The following is a 25,633-nucleotide window of genomic DNA, read 5'->3' as shown; positions in this document are numbered from 1 at the left end:
TAGAAGATACACATGTTAACTAAATGAAAAAATAAATATTCTATTTATTTTTTTCTGTTTTTTTCCCAGCTTGTTATTTAAATATAGAGACAACCTACAAATGGTTCTATAGGTTCTGAATATTTGCAATAAATATAAAAAAAAAAAAATATATATATATATGCAGTACCAAAACAACTAATTACTTCAGTACACACAGCAAATTGGCAAGGATGAAACCTTAGTTACAACTAACTCATTATTTCTTACAACTATAGCTGCCATTGGTTGTTTAACTTCAGAAATCATAAATTGCTATATCAATATTGTTTGCCTCCATAGGCAAACAATATTCAACTCTAAAGCAACTGATTTGGCTCTTTGAGCATTTAATTGCATTATATTTAAGCTTTCAGCGATAATTTATTTTCTTATAAATTTCCAAATACCTTTATATACCAGGTCACCCCTCAATCCACAGGAACATGGGCAGTCTCTTTATTTTTATTCTTACATTTGCAGCAAACTGGGCTATCATTTATAGCCATAAAATTCCTAAAAGAATGCCCTATCTTAGAACAGTGACCACATATGACATCCCTCTTACAGTATTTGGTGATGTGACTAAAACTGAAATATTTGTAACACTGTGTAACCATAAAAATTTCCCTATATTTACAAGCTGTCCAATTAACATATAGTCGAATTAACTTAACGAGTAAAGAATAAATTAACATTTATTCTTTACTCGGCCTTGTAATTGCATAAAAGTATCGGTAAGGGTATCCACGTGTTTGCAACTCCGCTGAACGAGAAGTTCTTTAGCCATATTTAGCCGCTTGATTGAATATTTTTTACATTGAATTATTTCTGTAAGTAGCTTATAGACCTAGTAAGGATTGTTAGTTTATTCTGAATTGAGACAGCGAGATTTGAAAGTTAATTAATACTTAAGTGTTCGTAGATATAAAGTTCGTAAGTTCCCGCCTTTGTGATACGATAGTTATATACCGTACTAGATAGCGTTAGTTGAACTTCATTAGCAGTTAAATTGTACTTTTACATAAATACCTATAATGACTTAGATTACAAACGTAACATAATTAATTATATTTAGCATAATTAATAACATAACATAATTAATTATAATTAATTAATAAATTAATAGAATCATGACTCAGACCAGAGCAGCAAAGCAAAAGGCTCAAGTTAATGGAAGTGCTGTGGCTCAGAGCAGAACTGAGGGGGGGCAGTTTCCTCTGACTCACAGCCTTATAAAATGCACTGTTTGCTTGATGTTTGCAGAGCAATCGGGTACGGGACATGATACTGCCATGGGGGATGTCTTTGTGTGTGCACGATGCAAGCAGTGTATCGATATCAGGAAACAACTCAGCGTTCTTGTGGGCCTATATGAGAGCTTGAAGGACAGGGTGGATGCCCTCGAAGAAACTAAATTGAGGGGCCCATCAAGCTCTCAGCTGCCCACATCAACGCCAGAGCTTGCACTTGGGCATCACGTGACACAGAGGCAACCCCCAAGGCAGAATGCGTTGGTCCCGAAGAAACTAGTAGTTGTTGGTGACTCTATTGTCAGGGAAACAGGGAACATGCTTTGTAAAAAGGATAGGTGGAACAGGACCAGGGTATGTCTGCAGGGGCAAAGGTTGATGACGCTGTAGAGCGAATATCATTTTTTAAGGGCACAAAAGGTGATATAGTTGTACACGTTGGCACTAATGATATTAAGAGTAGGAGACCGGCAGAATTACTTAACAAGTACAGGTCACTGTTGAACAAAAGCCGAGAATTAGCGTTGAATTTGAAAGTGTCTGCAATTCTGCCCAGACACGATAGGAGGGAGTATATGATGAGAGCCTTGTCGATCAGTTCGGCCCTGGAAAGATTGTGCAAGACTCAAGGGGTAGAATATTTTTTTCAGCCTGGACTGTACTTATTAACAGGAGAGATTGCTTCTACAGGGATGGGATACACTTAAATAGAAAGGGTGCAAGAATATTTGCTGATGCTATCGAGGCAGTGTTAGGTGGGTCCGAAAACTGCTAGCTTGTGGGGAGACAAAGACCAATAGATTGACAGTAGCCACTGGCAGAGGTAAAAGAGATTCTTGCACTGCTTCTATTAGAATGAGCAGAAGCCTGAAAAACAAGATGCATGATATTTCAGAGACTGCTGGGAGCCATTGCAGTACAAGTAAGCACATGGGTTGTGTTAGGGTAGCTAAGAATAGAAACAGGTGCAGGTATACTTGCGTGTACACCAATGCTAGGAGTTTAGTAAACAAATTTGATGAATTTGAGGTATTGCTCAAAACATCAAAGGCAGATATTGTTGGGATATCAGAGACGTGGTGTCACACAGATATAAGGGATGCAGAACTGGAATTTGGGGAGTACAAGGTCTACAGAAAGGATAGACAGGATAGGAAGGGAGGAGGGGTTATGCTATTAGTTAAGAAACACATAAAGACCAAGGAAGTGAAGCCAGTCGACATCGCTGGACAGTGTAGTGTTGAGTCAGTTTGGTGTGACATAAGCATTGGGAGATCAAAATTGAGAGTAGGAGTGTGCTATAGGCCTAATGACTCTGATGAGTATAATAAGAAACTGTACAGGGAAATAGAGTGGGCCAGTAATTCAGAGAGTCTTATAATGGGAGATTTTAATGTCCCAGATATTGACTGGAATTTGGGGACTGGTCACTCACACACTAGCAGGGCTTTTGTGGATTTATTGGATGATTGTTTTCTACATCAGCATGTTCGGGAGGCAACTAGAGGGAGTAATACTCTTGATTTGATTATCAGCAGTGATTCTTCATGCATTAAGAATCTGCAGATAAATGAACCAATAGGTGGTAGTGATCACAGTGTGCTGAAGTGGGATTTACTCAAAGAGGTAACTACCATTAGGGGTAAAGAGAAGGGTTATTGCTTCCGTAAAGGTGACTACGATGGACTGACAGTATTTAAATTCTATACAGTGGGACCAACTGATGATGTTACCAACAGCAAATTCAAAATGGGAAGCATTCAAAGAACTTATCTTGGAAACTACTAGGCTTTACATACCAACTAAGAAATATTAGCATTAGCATTGGTAGAGGCATATGATGCAAGAAAGCAAGCTTATTCGGCATCAGCCAAAAAAAAAAAAAAAAAAACACCACTCCCATTTCACCCCTCCGTTCGCTCGAAATACCTGTCCAGTTGAGCCTTAAATTTGTTTAGGCTATCAACTTCAACAACAAGTGATGGAAGTCGGTTCCACCAACCAACCACCCGCTGGCCAAAGGCAAATTTCCGCACATCTATCCGACATCCGTCTTTCCTCAATTTGAATTTATGCCCTCTGAGCTGATTATTCTGAGCAAGATGAAGAATCCCATTGGCATTGAGCATGCTCAAACCATTGAAAGCCTTATACACCTCTATCAGATCACCTCGCCGGTGCCTAGTCTCCAGACTCTGCAATTTGCAAAACTTAAGCCTTTCTTCGTAAGAGCAACCCTTTGTTCCATTCACTAATCTTGTTGCCCTTCTCTGTACCCGTTCCAGCAGCTCTACATCCTTCTTTACTGTATACAGGACCCACATCTTGAGTCCTGTATACAGTACTCAAGATGTGGCCTAACCATTGCCTTATACAAGGGAATAATCACCTCCTTATCCCTGCTAGAAAAATTCCTGTATATCATTGACAAGACACCATGAGCTACTCTTGCAGCTCGTCTGCACTGCTCAGAGAACTTCATATCTGCCTGCACAATTACCCCCAGGTCCTTTTCATTCTCCACCACTGTCAGTGTAGTACCGCAGAGTTGATACGTTGCTCTGGGGTTACTGTTTCCCAGATGTAGTACTTTACATTTGTCAATGTTAAACTTCATTTGCCACCTCTCAGCCCATCTGTTCAACCTTTCCAGATCCTGTTGCAGCAGCATAGCGTCAGTGGTGTCCTTAACAACCCTGCCAACCTTTGTATCATCTGCAAACTTGGACATTAAACTTGATATCCCATCATCAGTATCATTCATAAACACCGAAAACAACAACGGACCCAACACTGAACCCTGAGGAACTCCACTAATAACATTAGTCCACGTTGACCAGTGTCCATTGATTACCACTCTCTGTCTTCTGCCACTCAACCATCCCCTTATCCATAGCAGCAATTTGCCTCCAATGCCACACTGCTCCAATTTGTGCAGCAGTCTTCCATGTGCAACAGTATCAAAAGCCTTTCTACGATCCAAATATATAATATCAGAGCTATTCCCTGCATCCAGTTCTTTTGTGACTACATCATAGTATCCAATCAAATTGGTCAGGCATGACCTGCCCTTAACAAAACCATGCTGCGTCTGATGAACTATAACTGAATTCTTGTCTAGATGATCCTGCAGTGCTTCTTTAACCAGTGCCTCCATTAATTTACCTGGAACAGTAGTTAAACTAACAGGTCTATAATTACTTGTGTCAGCCTTTGATTCTTCTTTGTGAATTGGGGTTACATTTGTACATCTCCAGTCTATGGGTACCTCCCCTGAGTCCAAAGAAGCTCTCATAATTATGGCTAGGGGTTTGCTTACTTCCTTTGCTGCCTCCTTTAATATAACTGGATAGATCCCATCCACCCCAGGTGCCTTTTTTATGTTTATCCTCAACAATCTCTCCTCCACTTTCCTCTCAGTTATTACAAAATCATCCAGCTCACTGCCAATGTTTACTTTACCTACATCATTCTCCTTCCTGAATATCTCCTCATGCATGAATGTAGATGCAAAATACTCGTTTAGATTGTTAGCCACCTGAGCAGGATCCTCAACTGTGGAACCATCAATATCCAGTGGACCAATCTGATTCATCCCTTTCCTTCTTGAGTTTAAATAGGTAAAGAACTCTTTTCTGTTTTTCTTTGCATCCTTTGCCAAAGATTTTTCGTAGTCTGCCTTTGCCTGCCTAATCTCCTTTGTGATTTGGTTACAGACCAACTTATATCTATCATAGGCTTCCATGTCACCCATTAATTTGTATGTATCCATGCATTTTTCTTCTCTGCCATGTCTCATTAGTTCATCTGACAACCATTTAGGCTTAAACCCTGAACAATATTTCTTAGTTGGTATGTAAAGCCTGGTAGCCTCCAAGATTAGTTCCTTGAATGCTTCCCATTTTGAGTTTGCTGTTGGTAACATCATCAGTTGGTCCCACTGTATAGGATTTAAATACTGTCTCAGACCATCACAGTCGCCTTTACGAAAACAAAAACCCTTCCCTTTACCTCTGATGGTAGTTACCTCCTTGAGTAAATCCCACTTCAACACACTGTGATCACTGCCACCTAGTGGTTCATTTATCTGCAGATTCTTAATGCATGAAGAATCACTACTGATAATCAGATCAAGAGTATTGCTCCCTGTTGTTGCCTCACGAACATGCTGATGTAGAAAACAATCATCCAATAAATCCACAAAAGCCTTGCTAGTGTGTGAGTGACCAACCCACAAATTCCAGTCAATATCTGGGAAATTAAAATCCCCCATTATAAGACTCTGTGATTTACTGGCCCACTCTATTTCCCTGTACAATATCTTATTATACTCATCAGAGTCATTAGGCCTATAGCACACTCCTACTCTCAATTTTGATTTTCCTATGCTTATGTCGTCACACCAAACTGACTCGACACTGCCCTGTCCATCGATGTTGACTGGCTTCACTTCCTTGGACTTTATGTGTTTCTTAACTAATAGCATAACCCCTCCTCCCCTCCTGTCCTGTCTATCCTTTCTATACACATTGTATTCCCCAAATTCCAGTTCCGCATTCCTTATATCTGTGTGACACCACGTCTCTGATATCCCAACAATATCTGCCTTTGATGTTTTGAGCAATACCTCAAATTCATCAAATTTATCTACCAAACTCCTAGCATTGGTGTACACGCAGGTATACATGCACCTGTTTCTATTCTTGGCTACCCTAACACAACCCATGTGTTTACTTGTACCGCAATGACTCCCAGCAGTCTCTGAAATATCCTGAATCTTGTTTTTCAGGCTTCTGCTCATTTCAATAGAAGCAGTGCAAGAATCACCACTTCCACCTCTGCCAGTGGCTACTGTTAATCTATTATTCCTTGTATCCCCCCCAACTAGCAGTTTTCCGAAACACCTAACTCTGCCTCGACAGCATCAGCAAAAATTCTTGCACCCTTTCTATTTAAGTGTATCCCATCCCTGTAGAAGCAATCTCTCCTGTTAACAAGTGCAGTCCAGGCTGAAAAAAATTCTACCTCTTGAGCCTTGCACAATCCCTCCAGGGCCGAATTGATCGACAAGGCTCTCATCATATACTCCCTCCTATCGTGTCTGGGCAGAATTGCAGACACTTTCAAATTCAACCCTAATTCACGGCTTTTTTTTCAACAGTGACCTGTACTTGCTAAGTAATTCCGCCGGTCTCCTACTCTTAATATCATTAGTGCCAACGTGTACAACTACATCACCTTTTGTGCCCTTAAAAGATGATATCCGCTCTACAACGTCATCAACCTCTGCCCCTGGCAGACATACCCTGGTCCTATTCCACCTATCCTTTTTGCAAAGCATGTTCCCCGCTTCCCTGACAATAGAGTCACCAACAACTACTAGTTCCTGTGGGACCAGTGCATTCTGCCTAGGGGGCTGCCTCTGTGTTGCCTGATGACCAAGTGCAATCTCTGGCATTGATGTGGGCGGCTGAGAGCTTGATGGGCCCCTCAATTTATTACCTTCGAGGGCATCCACCCTGTCCTTCAAGCTCTCATAAGGCCCATAACAACGCTGAGTTGTCGCCTGATTTCCTTGCACTCCTTACATCGTGCACACACAAAGACATCCCCCATGGCAGTATCATGTCCCATACCCGACTGCTCCGCAAACATCAAGCAAACAGTGCATTTTAAAAGACTGTGATTCAGAGGGCAACTGCCCCCCTCCGTTCTCCCCTGAACCACAGCACTCCCATTAGTTTGAGCCTTTTGCTTTGCTGCTATGGTCTGAGTCATGATTCCGATTTAATTCAATAAAATTTCAAAACAAAATTAAATCTTTAAGTTATATCCCAAAACAGTTATAACGCTATATTTATTTTTTCGGTATCTAGTGTTTTCTACGAGTTCCCTTTATATAACTTCCGTATCACGTGTACCACTATGGTTATGTATTAATTATTTGTTACGATTAAGTCGTTATATATATATATATATATATATAGAGAGAGAGTTAAAAGTACAATTTAATTGACAATAAAGTTTATCAAGATTAATAGATTTACTGATTAATTGACAATATTATATTATGCACTATACTACACTAAGGTTATGCTATCGTGTAAAAATGGCGGGAATTCACGAACGGTACTTCTACGGACTCGTAAGTATTGATTAGCTTCCAAATCTCGCTATCTCAATTTAGAATAAACTAAGGATCCTGACTAGGTCTATAATCTACTTATAGAAGATAATTTAATATAACAATTGGTTAATAAATCGACTAAATTTGGTTAAAAAAAAAAAAGACCTCTCGTTCAATTTGTAACACATGGATTTGATACCGTTACCGATACTAAGTAATACCTACAAAATTTCTGTCTAAGTTAAACTTTAAACTAAGTATCGTAACTAGGAATATAAAGCTACTCTAGAAATAAGTTAATATGACAATTTAAGCTAATAAATCAGAAAATAAATCAGGAAAAACTTCTCTGTTCCAAGAGCGTCAAAGACCTTCGTCCGCACAGGCTACTCTCGTATCCAGACTGTATTGTTCAAGGTTTAGGCCAAAATGGATGTCAGATGAACTAATGAGGCATATGGCAGAGAAGAAAAATGCATGGGATACTTGCAAATTAACACATGACACAGAAGCCTATGATAGATAAAAGTTGATATGCAACCAAGTTACAAAGGAGGTTAGGCAGGCGAAGGCAGATTACGAGAAATCCTTGGCAAGGGATGCAAAGAAAAACAGCAAAGCGTTCTTTACTTATGTAAACTCTAGAAGGAAGGGGATGAATCAGATTGGTCCACTTGATATCGATGGGTCAACTATTGATGATCCTGCTCAGGTAGCTAACAAACTAAATGAATATTTTGCATCGACATTCACACATGAGTTATTCAGCGAGGGGAATGCCAGAGGTGTATTCAACTCTGGCAGTAAGCTAGAGAATATTGTAATAACTGAGAGTAAAGTGGAGGAGAAATTGTTGAAGATAAACACAAGAAAGGCACCTGGGGTGGATGGGATCTATCCAGTTATATTAAAGGAGGTAGCAAAGGAAGTAAGCAAACCCTTAGCCATAATTATGAGAGCTTCCTTGGACTCAGGGGAGGTACCCATAGACTGAAAATGTGCAAATGTGACCCCAATTCACAAAGGAGGATCAAAGGCTGACACAAGTAATTATAGACCTGTGATCTTAACTTCTGTTCCAGGAAAATTAATGGAGGCACTGGTTAAAGAAACACTGCAGGATCATTTAGACAAGACTTCAGTTATAGCTCAGACACAGCATGGTTTTGTTAAGGGGAAGTCTTGCTTGACCAATTTGATTGGATACTATGATGCAGTTACAAAAGAACTGGATGCAGGGAATAGCTTTGATATTATATACTTGGATCTTAGAAAGGCTTTTGATACTGTTGCACATGGAAGACTGCTACACAAATTGGAGCAGTGTGACATTGGAGGCAAATTGCTGCTATGGATAAAGGGGTGGTTGAGGGGGAGAAGACAGAGAGTAGTAATCAATGGACACTGCTCATCGTGGACTAATGTTATTAGTGGAGTCCCTCAGGGCTCAGTGTTGGGTCCATTATTGTTTTTTGTATTTATGAATGATATTGATGATGGTATATCAAGCTTAATGTCCAAGTTTGCAGACGATACAAAGGTTGACAGGGTTGTCAAGGACACTACTGACACTATGCTGCTGCAACAGGATCTGGAAAGGTTGAGCAGATGGGCTGAGAGGTAGCAAATGAAGTTTAACATTGACAAATGTCAAGTACTACACATGGGGAAACAGCAACCCCAGAGCAACGTATCAACTCTGTGGTACTACACTGACAGTGGTAGAGATTGAAAGGGACTTGGGGGTGGTTGTGCAGGCAGATATGAAGTTCTCTGAGCAGTGCAGATGGGCTGCAAGAGTAGCTCATGGAGTATTGTCAATGATATACAGGAATTTTTCCAGCAGGGATAAGGAGGTGATTATTCCCGTGTATAAGGCAATGGTCAGGCCACACCTTGAGTACTGTATACAGGTCTGGAGGCCTCATTTCAAGAAGGATGTAGAGCTGCTGGAACGAGTACAGAGAAGGGCAACAAGATTAGTGAATGGAACAAAGGGGTGCTCTTACGAAGAAAGGCTTAAGTTTTGCAAATTACAGTGTCTGGAGACTAGGCACCAGCGAGGTGATCTGACAGAGGTGTATAAAGCCTTGAATTGTTTGAGCATGCTCAATGCTGATGGGATTCTTCCTCTAGCTCAGAATAATCACCTGAGAGGGCATAAATTCAAATTGAGGAAAGACAGATGTAGGATAGACGTGTGGAAATTTGCCTTTAGCCAGCGGGTAGTTGGTTGGTGGAACAGACTTCCATCCCTTGTCGTGGAGGTTGATAACCTAAATAATTTTAAGGCTCAGCTGGACAGGTATTTTGAACGAACAGAGGGGTGAAGTGGAAGTGGGTTTTTTTTTTTTTGGCTGATGCTGCATAAGCTTGCTTTCTTGCATCAAATGCCTCTACTAATGCTAATGCTAGTCTTGTAAATCCTTTTATAAGCTGCCACAAAGGAGACTTTGTTTGCAATACCTACCCAATTATTCATATTATTATTTTTAGATTTCCTTGCATATAACACCTCAATATTGTCTTAAAACTTTGTTCAGAATATCCACAATCCTTAAATTTCTTACCTCACACTGTTTCACAAAGTCTTTCCGTGAAATGTCCTTTTCTACATCATACACTACTGTTTTAGGAAAAACATATTTAGGGACTATATACTTAAAGCTCAATTCCTTGATTTTAGAACAACTCTTCATCTTAGAACAGCTCCAGATCTTGGCAATAACTCCTTTGTCTCCAATAGGTCTAACATTTCTCACTTTCACAGAAGAACAGGACAGATTTCTTTTATAATCTCAGTCTTTACTTGTTCACTAGTTTGGAACTTATCACTAGCTTCTTTGATTATTAAGACCTTAGATGGCTTCTCTTATCAGCCTCAATAGTCTTCTGATCAACAGATACATATGTTGTAAGACTCATAGCTTTCTCTTTACTTTTCACCAATCCTTTAAAATCACATTCTCAGTGTAAACATCTATTGTCTTGGTTTAAAAGGTATCCCAAAGATCTAAAATGACACTCATACCAGTAGTAGGAACCTTATTATGTATGTCAAACAAGTTCAGTTGATTCCTAATTTCTTTAACATAATGAAATCCTTCATATTCAGAAATTTTTTTTTTAACACTATCATCTTTCCTCTTTCTTCTGTTAGTTTCGGTTTTCTTTCTTTGAGAATCACTTTCTATATCTTTCTTAGATACTGATGTATCACCACTTTTAGCATTGTTTTTTTTTTTTAGAATCCTTCTGAGATAGAATATTTTGTGGAAGCCATGAGAGCAATGATGATTTGCCCTTAACAGGTGTTCTTGAGATGCTTTTAATAGAGAACACTTCTATTTCTGTAAGTCCCTCTACTTAAGAAAATATACCTTTATTGACCTCTTCTTTCTCATCTCTGTCAGATCACTAGTAGCATCAAGCAAATCCTTATCCATAAATTCTTCTAGGTCAATATCACTAGAAGACTCAGTGATCATTAAATAAGTCTTAATAAAACTCAAATATTTACACTACAGTAGACTGTCGAGATAATGGCGCCCCAAATAATGGAACATTGGAGCTAACAGCACATTGAGATTGGATGTTTGCATACATTGAGATTGGATGTTTGCATACGGCAAGTCATGTGATTACTGTATTTGTTTGCATTCACCATTTTAAGAGTGAATTCTGTACTGATATCATGGATTATACCGCTTTTTTACATTTATTTTAAATTAAAAAAACCCTCACTGTGGCTCCTAAAGTTAATAAAACTGTACCTCAAACAGATAAGTTTCTTCTCTGTACCTCAAACAGAGAAGAAAAGAAGAACCGCATTAAAGCTTAGTGGCAAACTTGATATAATCCAAACTATTACATTAGGGTCACCCGGAAAGTTAATTCATATACCCATGTGTATTGTGTCTGTAAATTGCATCTGTTCTCTGGTCAATTTGCCTGTTTTGCTGGACAAGAAACCCCTGTTTCTGGGAGGAAAACCTATATCTGAAACTGACTAACTCAGCCACAGAGTGAAAAAAAAGCCCATAAAAGTTCCTTGCATCATTGACAGGATTCAAATCCAGACCTTTTCCACCCAGTGTGGGAAGGACTCTGACGATACCACTGTTACCCCCACAGACTAAACTTGATATAATAAAGAAAATAGAATGGGGTATAAGTAGTAGTGTATTAATGGCAGAATATAACATTGGATCATCAGTGTGTTTGTTTTTTATGTGCAGTTAATAAAGTTGAATTCTTACTCTCTATTTCTTATTTAGCCTCATTATTTCTGCATTAAATATATTAAAAATAAAACTTTCTAGATAACGGAAAAATTGAAATAACGGCATCTTGAATCCCCGAAGGTGTCATTATTCTGAAAGTCTATTGTATATACAAACCAATGGGCTATATATGAAGGTGCAAGGATTAAGAAATCTTCAATAATAAATAACTCAATCTCTAAATAAATTAATAAAATGCCAGCAATTACTATCCTGATTAGTAAAAACATCCCCCCCCCCCAAGTTTAATAGGAAGTTGTTCCCAGGGCTTTATAGCTACAAAGGGAGAGAAATGCTAAGATTAACTTGATCACTCTGTCCCAGTAAAGAATTGCTCATTTAGCCAGCAGGGGAACCCCTGTTTGCCTGTCCCAGACTGCGAAGAAGTGGGGCAGCCAAATCAGAAATCCCCCAAAAAAAAAGAGAAAATACAATAAGTATAGCACACTCAACCAATGAGCATAAGTCGCTTATTTCACAAGCATTGTGAAATAAGCGACTTATGCTCTAGAAATGAAATTATGCTCTAGACTTGAAATTCTAGCAGGTTGATGTTCTTAGCCCCTGGGGCAAAGGTCATGATATGTGGTAACATGAAGATCTCTGAAGTGATCAACAACTCTGACTTTTTCCTGATTGACATGATAATTCAGTAGTATTAAAGGTTTAAGCTGACATCTGAGAGAAAACTGACATAGCATGTACTTGTATTTAAAGACATTATTTTCACTGAGTCAATATGAGATGAATTTGAGACAAGACTCTAAAATATGAGCATCGGAGGTTGAATCAATAGGCTTAAGGTCATCAGCAAACAGTTATCATTTGACACTGAAAGTTTGGAGTGCTGTTGTGAGGTCACTGAAATATACGATGTACAGTAGAGGTGCCCAGAGGAGAGACCTGTGGCACTCTGCAAGAGGAAAATGCAGTGAAGGACAAAGCCCCCTTTGGAGAACAACTTTTGCTGACCTGTTATTTAACAAGTGAATTTTACAGTCAAGTAAAGGTGGTAATATTCCATAAGGCATAACTTAAAATGAAGCACTTTAGGGTGAACAGAATCAAAAGCTTTGGCAATTTATCTGATGACCCTTATTCAGATTAACATACGTGAAGCATGAAAATAAAGCCAATTGGATGGAGCAGGTTGATGTTCTTGAATTGAAATTCTTGGATAAAGGAATTATGTATGTATGCACTCAAATTCTTGAAGATTACAGTTTCAAAGATCATGGTTTTTCTTTTAAGTTTGGATATGGAAGAGGTTATTTTAGCAATAGCATTTTGAAAAGATTTTATTTATGTGATAACAACATGAAATGATTGCAGGTTTGTAATGTAGTTTGTTAATGCAAATGACTACACATATAGAAGTCCAGTTGATGGACTAGGGGATTGATAGATGAATGGTGTATAATTGAACAATTATGCACTACAATGTGGCAGTACTATGGAAATAGATCCTGTCAGTATCACCATGATGATCCTCCATGTCATATAGCAAGGGTCCTGCAAGACTGATTTATGGACAGTAATGGTTTAAAATTGGATTGGGTGGCTCAGAGCCCAGACCTAATCCTCATTGAATAACTGTTTGAAAAATTGGAGCCAGGAAAATGCAGTGAAGGATTGAAGGGGATAAAGTTTAGACTACAGCTAAAATGGCTTTCTTCCAAATCAGCTCTGACAACTACTTTGAATGGTGGGGATGGTGACAAATTCTGGCCAAAACCAACCAGAAGTTGATAGAAAGTGTGCTAGGGAAAGTTGAGGCTTTCCAAAGGTGGCTGTGCCATATATTAACTTGGATTTTGAATTAAAGCCCTTTTTTGAAACTACCTGTGTGTGCCTGTTTTGTGTACTGCACTGTATTATCTTCTGAAGAAGAAGGAAGCACAATTGTACAATGACTAAGAATGGTGCTTTGTTTAAGAGACATGCCTGAAAATCAGGATATCAGCACACATTTAGTATTTCAGTACTGTTTGCTGCTTCAGATTTTCTTTGGAGCTTTATCTTATAACAGTGCATTTTAATCAAATATATACAGAATTTTTTAACAGTTTTTATCTTTGGGTTTTTGAGTGGTATTATTTCAGATAAATTTTTGATAATATATATATTTATAAATTTTATGCTTTAAATTTTTCATGTTTCTTTTCAACAAATGGTATCCAAAATTCTTTAACATGGCCGGGCTTTCCTACTAGAAACAAAAATTGTATTAAAATAAGAAACAAACTTTAAATATATTTTTCTTACAGTGCTTAACTCATTAGCACTTACATATTCAGCAAGCTATGCATGTTGTAGCATAGGGCCCTATCAGAGCCTTAACCTATTAACATGTGCATGTGGATTATTTTTACCACATCTCTATACTCTAGAACAACTCTGTTTACCCAAATAAAGCAAAATTATACAAAATAAGGCCACATAAGATTAAAGATAAAAATTGTCTTATTTTGCTTCTGACATAAAGTTGCTAAGTGTGATGTTATGACATTGTCAGTCACATCAGTTCTCTTGTTTGTTATTTAAAAGCCATAAGGGTAACACAAAACTGATTTATTGTTTAAGATTAAATAAACAGTGGAAATTGATTAGTTTTTTTATATGCATATATATTTCTGGGCAACAAAAAACATACTGAAAAAAACTGGTTCCCCCAACTGTGTAAATTCAGGAAATACTGTTCTAGATAATTATAGTATTCAGAAGTTTCCTATTAAAGGCAAATAAAATAAATATGAATTATATATCTTATTCCACATGGCAAATATCCAATGATGTTATAGCATTTACAAATTGTATAATGGAAGATGATTATTATAATTTTTTGTTTATTTTAGGTATTTGGTATCGTATATTGGATTCTATTGGGAAATTATCTGTACTAACAAATGCAAGTATTTTTCATTAATTTATATGTTATTTTTATTGAATTGCATACTTAGAAGTAACATTTGCTGATATATAGTACTACCTTTCGGGATGAGAAACTAATTTCAATATCTAAAGTAAGTATTGAATACATTTGATGTTTAATTTTTTTAAAATTTCATTAACACATCCTGCCATTCTGAACAGTTGAGAATGTCCATTCAGTTTGTTCTTGGAATATGAGATGTTGATATGATATTGCTTTTTGGTAAATGAGACAGTGTTTGAAAAAATGGGTAACAGATGAGAAGAATGCAACTTTGTATGAATGACATAAAGAAAGAAATAGGTTATTTTCAGTTCAAAATGAAAATAAATGAATAACTTTAATAGCCATCATTCTCTTTCAAAAATAATTTTTCTGGTAGAGATATGCATCACATAGCTTCTCTCTCTCTCTCTCTCTCTGTGTGTGTGTGTGGACAGATGATGACATCCTATCTTGAAATGATGTACAATATAATACTAATGGTTTGACGCACTTGTTTACTGATCCCCTTCAGAATTATGGTGTATATCACCATATCTTTTGATTTTGTTCCCTAGACTGAAGGGGATTTCATCAATATGATTTGTAAAGACCAGTGTAAAATAAAGAACTTAATAAAAAAAGTTTGGAGACTAACATTGTATCTTGAAACTGTAGTGTCAAAGCAAGTTGCAATGTTCAATGACTCATCTGTACAATTATGCATTAATTACCTATTTATCTGTAATCATCTGAATTAGCATGCATTGAACAGGTGTGTCTAATACCATTTAAAAAATATATATTTTAAATGGTATTACTGATTTTACTGAGCAGCAATTTTACATCAACTTTTGTTTCAAATTAGGGAAAGGTGCAACAGAATGTGCATCATTCAAAGGCTTTTCAGTGGTTTGTAAAGTTTAAAGAGGACCATATGCCTGTAGAAGATGCTTGCTCTGGTCACCCTTCAATTTCAAAAACCAATGATTTGATTACTTGTGTTCACAATCTGATCAGGAGTGATGGATGTTTAACTGTTAATGAATTTGCTAGTGAAATGGATATTATTTACGGGACATACAAATCAGTTTTAATACAAGATTCGGGAATGCAACACATTTCAGCCAAGTTTGTGTCTTGCCTCCTCACTGACGATTACAGACAGCAATGAGGTCTCACATACCTTCATCAGCATTCTACTGCTGATCCATATGTTGTTTCTTCCATCATTACTGGTGATGAATCATGGGCATATGGCTATGACCTAGAAACAAAGGTTCAGTCCTCTCAATAGAAGACTCTCCTCCATAGCCCAAAAAGAAGTAAGACAGTCTTGATCAAACATGACGATCACATTTATTGTATTTTTTTGACTTACAGAGCATTGTTCATTATGAATTTGTCTCTCATGGTCAAGCGGTGAATCAGGAATACTACAAAGCAGTTCTAGCAATCGCATGATGCCATTGGGAGAAAACAGCTGGAATAGTGTACTTTTGTGAATTGGTTCTTGCATCTCGACAATTCCCATTTATACTTAGCACTTTCCATTCAAGAATTTCTTGCAAAGCTTTAGATAACTGTGAGCACCTATCTACCATACTCGCCAGATTTTGTTACCATGATTCCCCCTTCCCTTCCCCCAAGCTTCCTTGTAAGGTAGACTTGCAGTGACTCGGAATTATTCCGAATGTGACATAGGAACTATTAGCAATTCCAAAAGAAGCCTATTGGAATGCTTTCAGAAGTTGCAAAAGCATTGGAATTGGTGTGTGCACTGTCAAGGTATGCACCAATACATAAAACCTACCTCAAAGGAGATCCTCCAACTAGCTGGTAAACTTCATCATTTTCCAAATATTAGTTCAGTTCCTGAACTTTGTGAACACATATTTGTTCAACATATCATCGCTTCAATGTTTCTGCCATAAAAATGGCAGAAACATTGAAGTAAATCATAGAGGCCCCTTGAATTGGACACATAAACAGAAAATATATGATTTACTTTTCCCATTGAGGGAGTTTCCAGAATTTCAGCTCTCAGCTGAGACTGACTAACTTGGCCGTGTTAGCTGCAAATTGCTTCTTTCCCCTGTAACACCTAAAAGAAATTGTACTATGGATCAAGTACTTATTTCACAGGATTTTTTGGCTTTTTCTTAGATTTAAAACAATGGCTTGGTACAGTAGCTGCACAAAACTTAGTAATACTGGAAAGGTAAAAATAATAGCCTTATGTTGTTCAGAGTTTAATGTCTCAGATGAATTATTTTTACAATGATCAAGAATTATCATAACATTTCTTTTTTTTTTTTTTTTTTTTTTTGAACCCTTACTGCTATCTAATTTCATTGTAACCCAGGTACTTTTATTTACCTCATAATTGCATGGATATTACTCAATTTCTTTAAAACATCTTGGCTTAAAGAATTTCTTAATTACAAGTGACATAGTTTTGTAGTGTCATCTGTATTTGCAACATAACGGAACAGGAATTCTTTTCTTACTTAATTTTTTGCCATTGCAAAACTCTATAAATAACTTTTGGAAGAAAGTCATAAAATACATCCCTTTTATCAAGATTACAAATGTCCTTTACCTTATATTTTTCAAGGATGGTTGTACTTAAAAGTTATGTTATTTGTGGTAGTCATAACCATTTCAAACAACCAGTTTGTAGCTTTTACTTTTCAACTGAACCAGATTCAATGCAAATATTTCAAGTTATTTTTATTCCTCAATATTTGTAGCCATCTATTGCTGCTTTTGAAGTTATTAATTCAATAGTTGACTGCTGGATAATTGGCATTTTCTTGAAAAATTATTCTTGAAATTGGTAAATTACCTGCATGCATTTTTTGATACTACTCAAAGCTTTACTTTAGGTTTCTCGTGTATTGAATTCTGAACTGCATATGAGTTGTTCAGTAGGTTTTCTATAAGGCCAGAAAACTGGGGGGCACTGTTTTGTTCTATTTCAAGGAAGAAGTGAATGTTGTGTATGTGGAAGTTTGTTTGTTGTTTGTTTGTTATTTGGTTTTTAGGAGCATTAGCAACTAAGACCATATTCCTCTGGTCATGGGATATGTGGTGGTCATTCCCTGACCTTTCTGCATCCTCTGTATTTGGTGGGCACTGGCTCGAACCCTGGTCTAATCAAGAAGCGCGTGCTACACACTGCTGCTCCTGCCCAACCTGGCTACGGAGTATGTAGAAGTGAAATGTATCCAAATGTTCCTTGCTATGGCATCATAATACAAAATACAATAGATCCTGCCCAACAGCTCTGCAGGGCCTTTAGGAGATGGTCCTGAGGTGCTGCAGAACTGTAGCCGAAAGAACTGGAACCTAACTAAATTAGCCAGATTATGAATAACTGTGTTAACAACATAGCAATAGTAGAGGCATATGATGCAGGAAAGCAAGTTTATGCAGCATCAGCCAAAAAAAAAAAAACGCTCCCATTTCACGTACGTTCATTCCAAATACAGCTCAGCCTTAAATTTATTTAGGCTATCAACTTCCACAACAAAGGATGGAAGTCTGTTTCACCAACCAACTACCCAATGGCTAAAGGCAAACTTCCACACATCTATCCTACATCTGTCTTTCCTCAATTTGAATTTATGCCTCTCAGGTGATTATTCTGAGCAAGAGGAAACATCCCATCAGCATTGCGCATGCTCAAACCATTCAAGGCTTTATACACCTCAATCAGATCACCTCGCATTTGCCTAGTCTCCAGACACTGTAATTTGAAAACTTAAGCCTTTCTTCATAAAAGCAACCCTTTGTTCCATTCACTAATCTTGTTGCCCTTCTCTGTACTCGTTCCAGCAGCTCTACATCCTTCTTAAAATGAGGCCTCCAGACTTGTATATAGTACTCTAGGTGTGGCCTGACCATTGCCTTATACAAGGGGATAATCACCTCCTTATCCCTGCTAGAAAAATTCCTGTATATCATTGACAAGTCACCCTGAGCTACTCTTGCAGACCATCTACACTGCTCAGAACATTTCATATCTGCCTACACAATTACCCCCAGGTCCTTTTCATTCTCTACCACTGTCATTGTAGTACCACAAAGTTGATACATTACTCTGGTAATGTATTAATCTGTTGATACATTACTCTGGTAATGTATTAATCTGTTGATACATTACTGCTTCCAATATGTAGTACTTTACACTTGTCAATGTTAAACTTCATTTGCCACCTCTCAACCCATCTGCTCAACTTTTTCTAGATCTTGTTACACCAGCATACTGTCATTAGTGTCATTAACAACCCTTCCAACCTTCTTATCATCTGCAAACTTGGAAATTAAGGTTGATATACCATCATCAATATCATTTATAAATACAGAAAACAACAATAGACCTAACACTGAACCCTGAGGGACTCTACTAATAACATTAGTCCACGATGAGCAGTGTCCATTGATTACCACTCTCTGTCTTCTCCCACTCAACTATCCCTGTATCCATTGCAGCAATTTGCCTCCAATGCCACGCTACTCCAGTTTGTTCAGCAGTCTTCCGTTTGCAACAGTGTCAAAAGCCTTTCTAAGACTCAAATATATGATATCAAAGTTATTCCCTGCATCCAGTTCCTTTGTGACCACATCATAGTATCCAATCAAATTGGTCAGGCAAGACTTTCCCTTAACAAAACATGCTGTAGTAGTAGTAGTAATAGTAGTGGCATGTGATGCAAGAAAGCAAGTGTATGAGCTTATGCAGCATCAGCCCAAAAAAAAAAAAAAAATAAAATCACACCATTCCCTCCAAATGCCTGTCCAGTTCCTCCTTAAATTTATTCAACCTATCAACTCCCACAACAACAGATGGAAGTTTGTTCCAGCAATTAACCACCCGCTGGCTAAAGGCAAATTTCTGCACATCTATTCTACATCTGTCTTTTCTTAATTTGAATTTATGCTCCTTTAGGTTCGTAATCTGAACAAGTGGAAGATCCCATCAGAATTCAGCGTGCTCAACCCATTCAAGGCCTCGTACACCTCAATCAGATCACCGCGCAGGTGCCTAGTCTCCAGCCACTGCAATTTGCAGAACTTAAGCTTCTCTTGGTAAGAGAATCCCTTCATTCCCCCTCACCAATCTTGTTGCCCTTCTCTGTACATGCTCAAGTAAATTTACATCCTTCCTAAAATGAGACCTCCAGACCTGTATGCAGTACTCAAGGCGTGGCCTGACCATTGCCTTATACAGAAGGACAATCACCTCCTTCTCCCTGCTAGCAAAATTCCTATATATCATTGACAAAATCCCGTGACCTGCCCTGGCAGCCTGTCTGCATTGCTCAGAAAACTTCATATCTGACTGCACAATTACTCCCAGATCTTTTTAATTTTCTACCACCTTAAGCTATAACCTGTGTCCGAGCTATAACTGAAGTCTTGTCTAGATGATCCTGCAGTGCTTCTTTAACCAGTACCTCCATTAATTTTCCTTTAACTGAAGTTAAACTAACAGGCCTATAATTACTTGTGTCGCCCTTTGATCCTCCTTTGTGAATTGGGGTCACATTTTCACAACTCCAGTCCATGGGTACCTCCCCTGAGTCCAAAGAAGCTCTCATAATTATGGCTAAGGGTTTGCTTACTTCCTTTGCTGCCTCTTTTATTATAACTGGATAAATCCCATCCACTCTGGGAGCCTGTTTTTTGTTTATCTTCAACAATTTCTCCTCCACTTTCCTCTCAGTTATTACAAAATCATCTAGCTCACTGCCAGAGTTTAACTCACCTCTTGCATTCCTCTCCCTGAATAACTCCTCATGTGTGAATGTAGATGCAAAATACTCATTCAGTTTGTTAGCCACCTGAGCAGAATCACCAATGGTTGAACCATCAATATCCAGTGGACCAATCTGATTCATCCCTTTCCTTCTAGAGTTTACATAGGTAAAGAACTCTTTGTTGATTTTCTTTTCATCCTTTGCCAAAGATTTCTTATAATCTGCCTTTGCCTGCCTAATCCCCTCTGTGACTTGGTTACAGACCAGCTTGTATCTCTCATAGGCTTCCATGTCACCCATTAATTTATATGTATCCCATGCATTTTTCTTCTCTGCCATATGTCTCATTAGTTCATCTGACAATGCAATTAGGCCTAAACCTTGAACAACATTTCTTATTTGGTATGTAAAGCCTAGTAGCTTCCAAGATAAATTCTTTGAAAGCTTCCCATTTTGAATTTGCTGTTGGTAACTCATCAGTTGGTCTCACTATATAGAATTTAAATACTGTTTCAGACCACCCTGGTCACCTTTACGAAAGCAAAAACCCTTCCCTTTACCAATGATGATAGTTACCTCTTTGAGTAAATCCCACTTCAGCACACTGTGATCACCACCACCTAGTGGTTCCTTTATCTGCAGTTCTTAATGCATGAAGAATCACTACTGATAATCAAATCAAGAGTATTACTCCCTCTAGTTGCCTCCCGAACATGCTGATATAGAAAACGATCATCCAATAAATCCACAAAAGCGTTGCTAGTGTGTGAGTGACCAATCCACAAATTCCAATCAATATCTGGGAAATTAAAATCCTCCATTATGACTCTCTGATTTACTAGCCCACTCTTATTTCCCTGTTGTTTCTTATTATACTCATCAGAGTCATTAGGCCTATAACACATTCCTACTGTCAATTTTGATCTCCCAGTGCTTATGTCACACCAAACTGACTCGACACTGCACTGTCCAGCGATGTCGGCTGGCTTCACTTCCTTGGATTTTATGTGTTTCTTAACTAATAGCCTAACCCCTCCTCCCTTCCTATCCTGTCTATCTTTTCTGTACAAATTGTACAGAAAAGATATTCCCCAAATTCCAGTTCTGCATTCCTTATATCTGTGTGACACCACGTCTCTGATATCCCAACAATATCTGCCTTTGATGTTTTGAGCAATACCTCAAATTCATCAAATTTATTTACCAAACTCGTAGCATTGGTGTACATGCAAGTATACATGCACCTGTTCCTATTCTTAGCTACCCTAACACAACCCATGTGTTTACTTGTACCACAATGACTCCCAGCAGTCTTTGAAATACCCTGCATCTTGTTTTCCAGGTTGCTGCTCATTCCAATAGAAGATAGCATCAGCAAATATTCTTGTACCCTTTCTATTTAAGTGTATCCCATCTGTGTAGAAGCAATCTCTCCTATTAACAAGTACAGACCAGGCTGAAAAAAATTCTACTCCTTGAGCCTTGCACAATCTTTCCAGGGCCGAATTGATCGACAAATCTCTCATCATATACTTCCTCCTATCGTGTCTGGCAGAATTGCAGACACTTTCAAATTCAACTTTGATTCATGGCTTTTTTTCAACAGTGACCTGTACTTGTTAAGTAATTCTGCTGGTCTCCGGCGGAATTACATTATTGACCGATCTTCAAAAACACTAAGTTCAGCATTCAGTCCCACCACCCCATTAATTGGAGGAGCAGGAAAACCATCATTCACATTTCCATACCATTCAGGAGAAGTAAAATAGTCTCCAGGGTCACCCAATATCACAAAAATGAAGTCCTCTTTGTGGGGATACTAGAAACTAAGCAAATGCTGAAAGCCATTTTGTGTTATGCTGTTAGCAGGTTGTCTGTTCTAAATGTCATTTCATAGTCTAGAAAAGAATGACATATGCTCTTAAGCAAAAAAATTTCTCTCTATAACTGAATGTACTGCAATTGACAAATATGGCAGTTTGTCCTCTCTCAGAAGTAAATGTTTCCTCTTTTAGCATTAGCATTTGTAGTGGCATATGATGCAAGAAAGCAAGTTTATACAGCATCAGCCAAAAAAAAAAAAAAAAAAAATCCACTTCCCATTCACCTCTTCATCTGCTCCACACATTTGTCCAGTTCTTTCTTGAATTTATTTAAACTATAAACTTCTGCAACACAGATGGAAGTTTGTTCCAGCAACCACTTGCTGGCTAAAGGTAAATTTCTGCAACTGTCTTTTCTCAATTTGAATTCATACCCCCTCGTGTGTGTAGTCTCAACAAGAGAAAGAATTCCTCTTGTTCAGACTACAACTAATAAATATGGAGTACACTATCAACTCTGTTGTCATCAAAAGGTGTGACCAAATCAGTAACTTGGGGGTTCTCTTCTCCAGCAGTGCTAAATTTGATGCCCATGTCCTTAAAATCACTAACAAAGCATTCAAAATGCTGGAATTTTTATCCGATAATTCTTATGTTCCAGAACCCTCTATTTTATCACTCAGTATACTATGAATCGCTATTTGACTACTTTCATCTGAGGCCTCTCTTCACTAGAAGAGTTATTGCTGACATCACTCTTATAGCCAAAGTAATCACTGCAACCTGTGAAGCATCTGATATCCTCACTAAAATCAACTTCCATGCTCGACAAGTCAGGAATCTTACTCTGTTTTGCCTTGACTCTACCACCATGGACTTTATGAAGTTCAGTCTGTTTAACAAAATCAGCAAATGACTCTCTCATTGACTTTTTTGACAATTCTCAATCATTGATGAATCCCATCCACAAGAATGCCTGTTATCTTGAACTGCAAAGTGACTAGCTCTCTCTTTTTTTTTTTTTTTTATGTGAACCCCAAACACGAGAGGTATTAGAACCTATAGTACTTAGTACCGTGCTTGGGTTAGAGGTTGAGAAGACGAAAGAAGATATTTGTTGATATTGGACTTGAACTTCTGTAGATTGTAATTTTCAGGAAATACGTATGAAGGAAGGTTGTTCCAGAAAACAGCAGTTGAATGAATAAATGAGGAAGATGAAAAGTTGGTTCTGTGGATTTGAAGTTGGACAGTAAATGGATGTTGGCGGCACGTGTTCGGACTGTTTTGAAAGAGAGAGCGGGAATTATAGAAGCCAATTCAGAAGAATAGTGCCCATGGAAGTATCTGTAGAAGAGGCATGCAGCAGAAACAGTACGTCCATGAGAAAGCGAGTGGAGAGGCTCTGTTAGAGATGAATCATTAATTAACCTAACTGCCCTCTTCTGAATGTAATCAAGAAGCCTGAGAGAGATTTTGGGGGCACCACCCCAGATGTGAGGCAGGGCTGATTTGCGATTTATACACAGTGAGCAGCTGTTTGGAAGAAAAGTAACGCTGAGAGCGAAAAAGAAAACCCAAGTTTTTAGATGCAGAGGAAGCAATATTTGTAATGTGCTTGTGCCAAGAGAGATTAGAAGTCAGGGTAATCCCCAAAAGAGATATATCATTTTGCCTAGAAATCGGAGTGTCACTAAAGATAAGCATAGGAACAGAAGAATCCTTTTTGCGAGATATAAGACAAGACTTAGTTTTAGAAGGGTTGAAATCAACTAAGTTGTCTTTGCCCCACTGGAGAATTATCTGAAGATCGGCATTTAAGAAATTGGTAGCAGATTTTCGAGAAGTTGAAGCTGATTGAGCAGGACAAGGTTTCTCAAAATGGAAAGTGGAATGCAATGTGCTATCATCGGCAAAACTATGGATAGGATTTCCAATCATTGGAAGAAGGTCATTAATATACAAGAGGAAAAGAGTGTGGGAAAGAACTGAACCTTGGGGGACACCGGCATTAGTGGAGAAGTTAGAAGACAAAGAGCCATCTACCATCACCCTCAGTGAGCGATCAGAGAGAAAACTGGATAACCAATTACTAAAAACAATTGGCAAACCATAAGATGGAAGCTTGTTTAGAAGACCTTTATACCAAACACGATCAAAAGGCTTTGAGATGTCAAGAGCAACTACTTCCGTTTCACCGAACCTTTCCATTGAATTAGTCCATAAATGGGTAACATAAGCCAGAATATCACCAGTGGATCAACACTGACGGAATCCATACTGGCAATTGTTGATCAGACGGAAGGTTTCTAGGTAGTTTAAGAGTTGGCGGTTAATTGATTTCTCCATTACTTTAGAAAAAGTAGAAGTAATTGCAATGGGACGATAATTGGATAGGAGGGATTTGTCACCCTCTTTAGGAACTGGCTGGATATGAGCAAATTTCCAAGCAGAAGGAAAAACACCTTTGTAATAAAAAAGTGAAAAAAGCGGCAAAGAATAGGAGTAAGTTCAGGAGCACAGGTTTTGAGAACAAGTGGAGAAATACCATCCGGACCTGGAGCTTTCTTAGCATCAAGATTCATCAAAATCCTTCTGATATCCTTTTGACGGAAGACCACAGGAGGCATTGAATGGAGCGTGTTGGGAATGGTGGGAGATGTTTTACCATGATCATTAATACATGAGCTGGAAGAAAAATGGGATGCTAGCAGGTCGGCTTTATCCTTGGCTGAAGTGACAACAGAACCATCTGGTTTGGACAGAGGTGGGAGCAGAGATGGGCAAAAGTTGCGGCCAATAGCTTTGGCAAGAGACCAGAATGCTCGGCTACCATTAGGGCAAGAAGCAAGTTTTCTACTCTTAGCCTGTTCAAACTCTAGTTTGGACTGATTAATAACTGCTTTACAATTGTTGCGAGCTTTGGTGTAGGCAGAAAATGAAACTGAACAATTAGAAACGAGCCAATTAAGATATGCAACATTCTTCTCTTGAACAGCCTTAGCACATTTATTGGAAAACCAAGGTTTAGATAAAGGACGAGATTTTAAAGTGGAGTGTGGGATAAAGGATTCCATTCCTGCAAGAATAATTTCACTAACACAATCTGAGCAAACGTTGACATCAGAAGCTTTGAAACAGTAATCCGACCAAGGAAAAGAAGAAAAGAAGTCTCGCAGGTCATCCCATTTTGCATTCTTGTAATGCCAAACAACACGAGTTTGGGAATAGCCATGAGATAAAGGTTCCATTGGAGAAGAGACAATCACCAAGTTGTGATCTGAAGTGCCTAAAGGACCTCTCACTTCGACTGTGTACTTAGAAGGGTTGTTTGTGAGAAAAAGATCAAGCATATTGGCTGTATGATTAGGATTGTCCGGTATTCTTGTAGATAAATGAACAATCTGTGCAAGGTCATTAGTAATTGCAAAAGCCCCAGCATCTCGACCA

General features: G+C 38.2%; 1 protein-coding gene across 1 annotated transcript in view; it reads left to right on the top strand.

Annotated features, from left to right (window-relative positions):
• LOC150080426 (anoctamin-5-like) overlaps positions 1 to 25,633 on the top strand; it is a 251,979-nt gene that overhangs the window by 201,298 nt on the left and 25,048 nt on the right. The window contains exon 23 of the mRNA XM_090381897.1: positions 14,537 to 14,589. Coding sequence (XP_090238023.1) covers positions 14,537 to 14,589 — 53 coding nt within the window. The remainder of the gene's footprint in view (positions 1 to 14,536; positions 14,590 to 25,633) is intronic.

This window comes from Mastigoproctus giganteus, chromosome 9, assembly GCF_048544385.1.
Source record: "Mastigoproctus giganteus isolate SK-2022 chromosome 9, ASM4854438v1, whole genome shotgun sequence".
NCBI classification, from domain to species: Eukaryota; Metazoa; Arthropoda; class Arachnida; order Uropygi; family Thelyphonidae; genus Mastigoproctus; species Mastigoproctus giganteus.
This window is presented reverse-complemented; position numbering and strand designations above follow the sequence as displayed.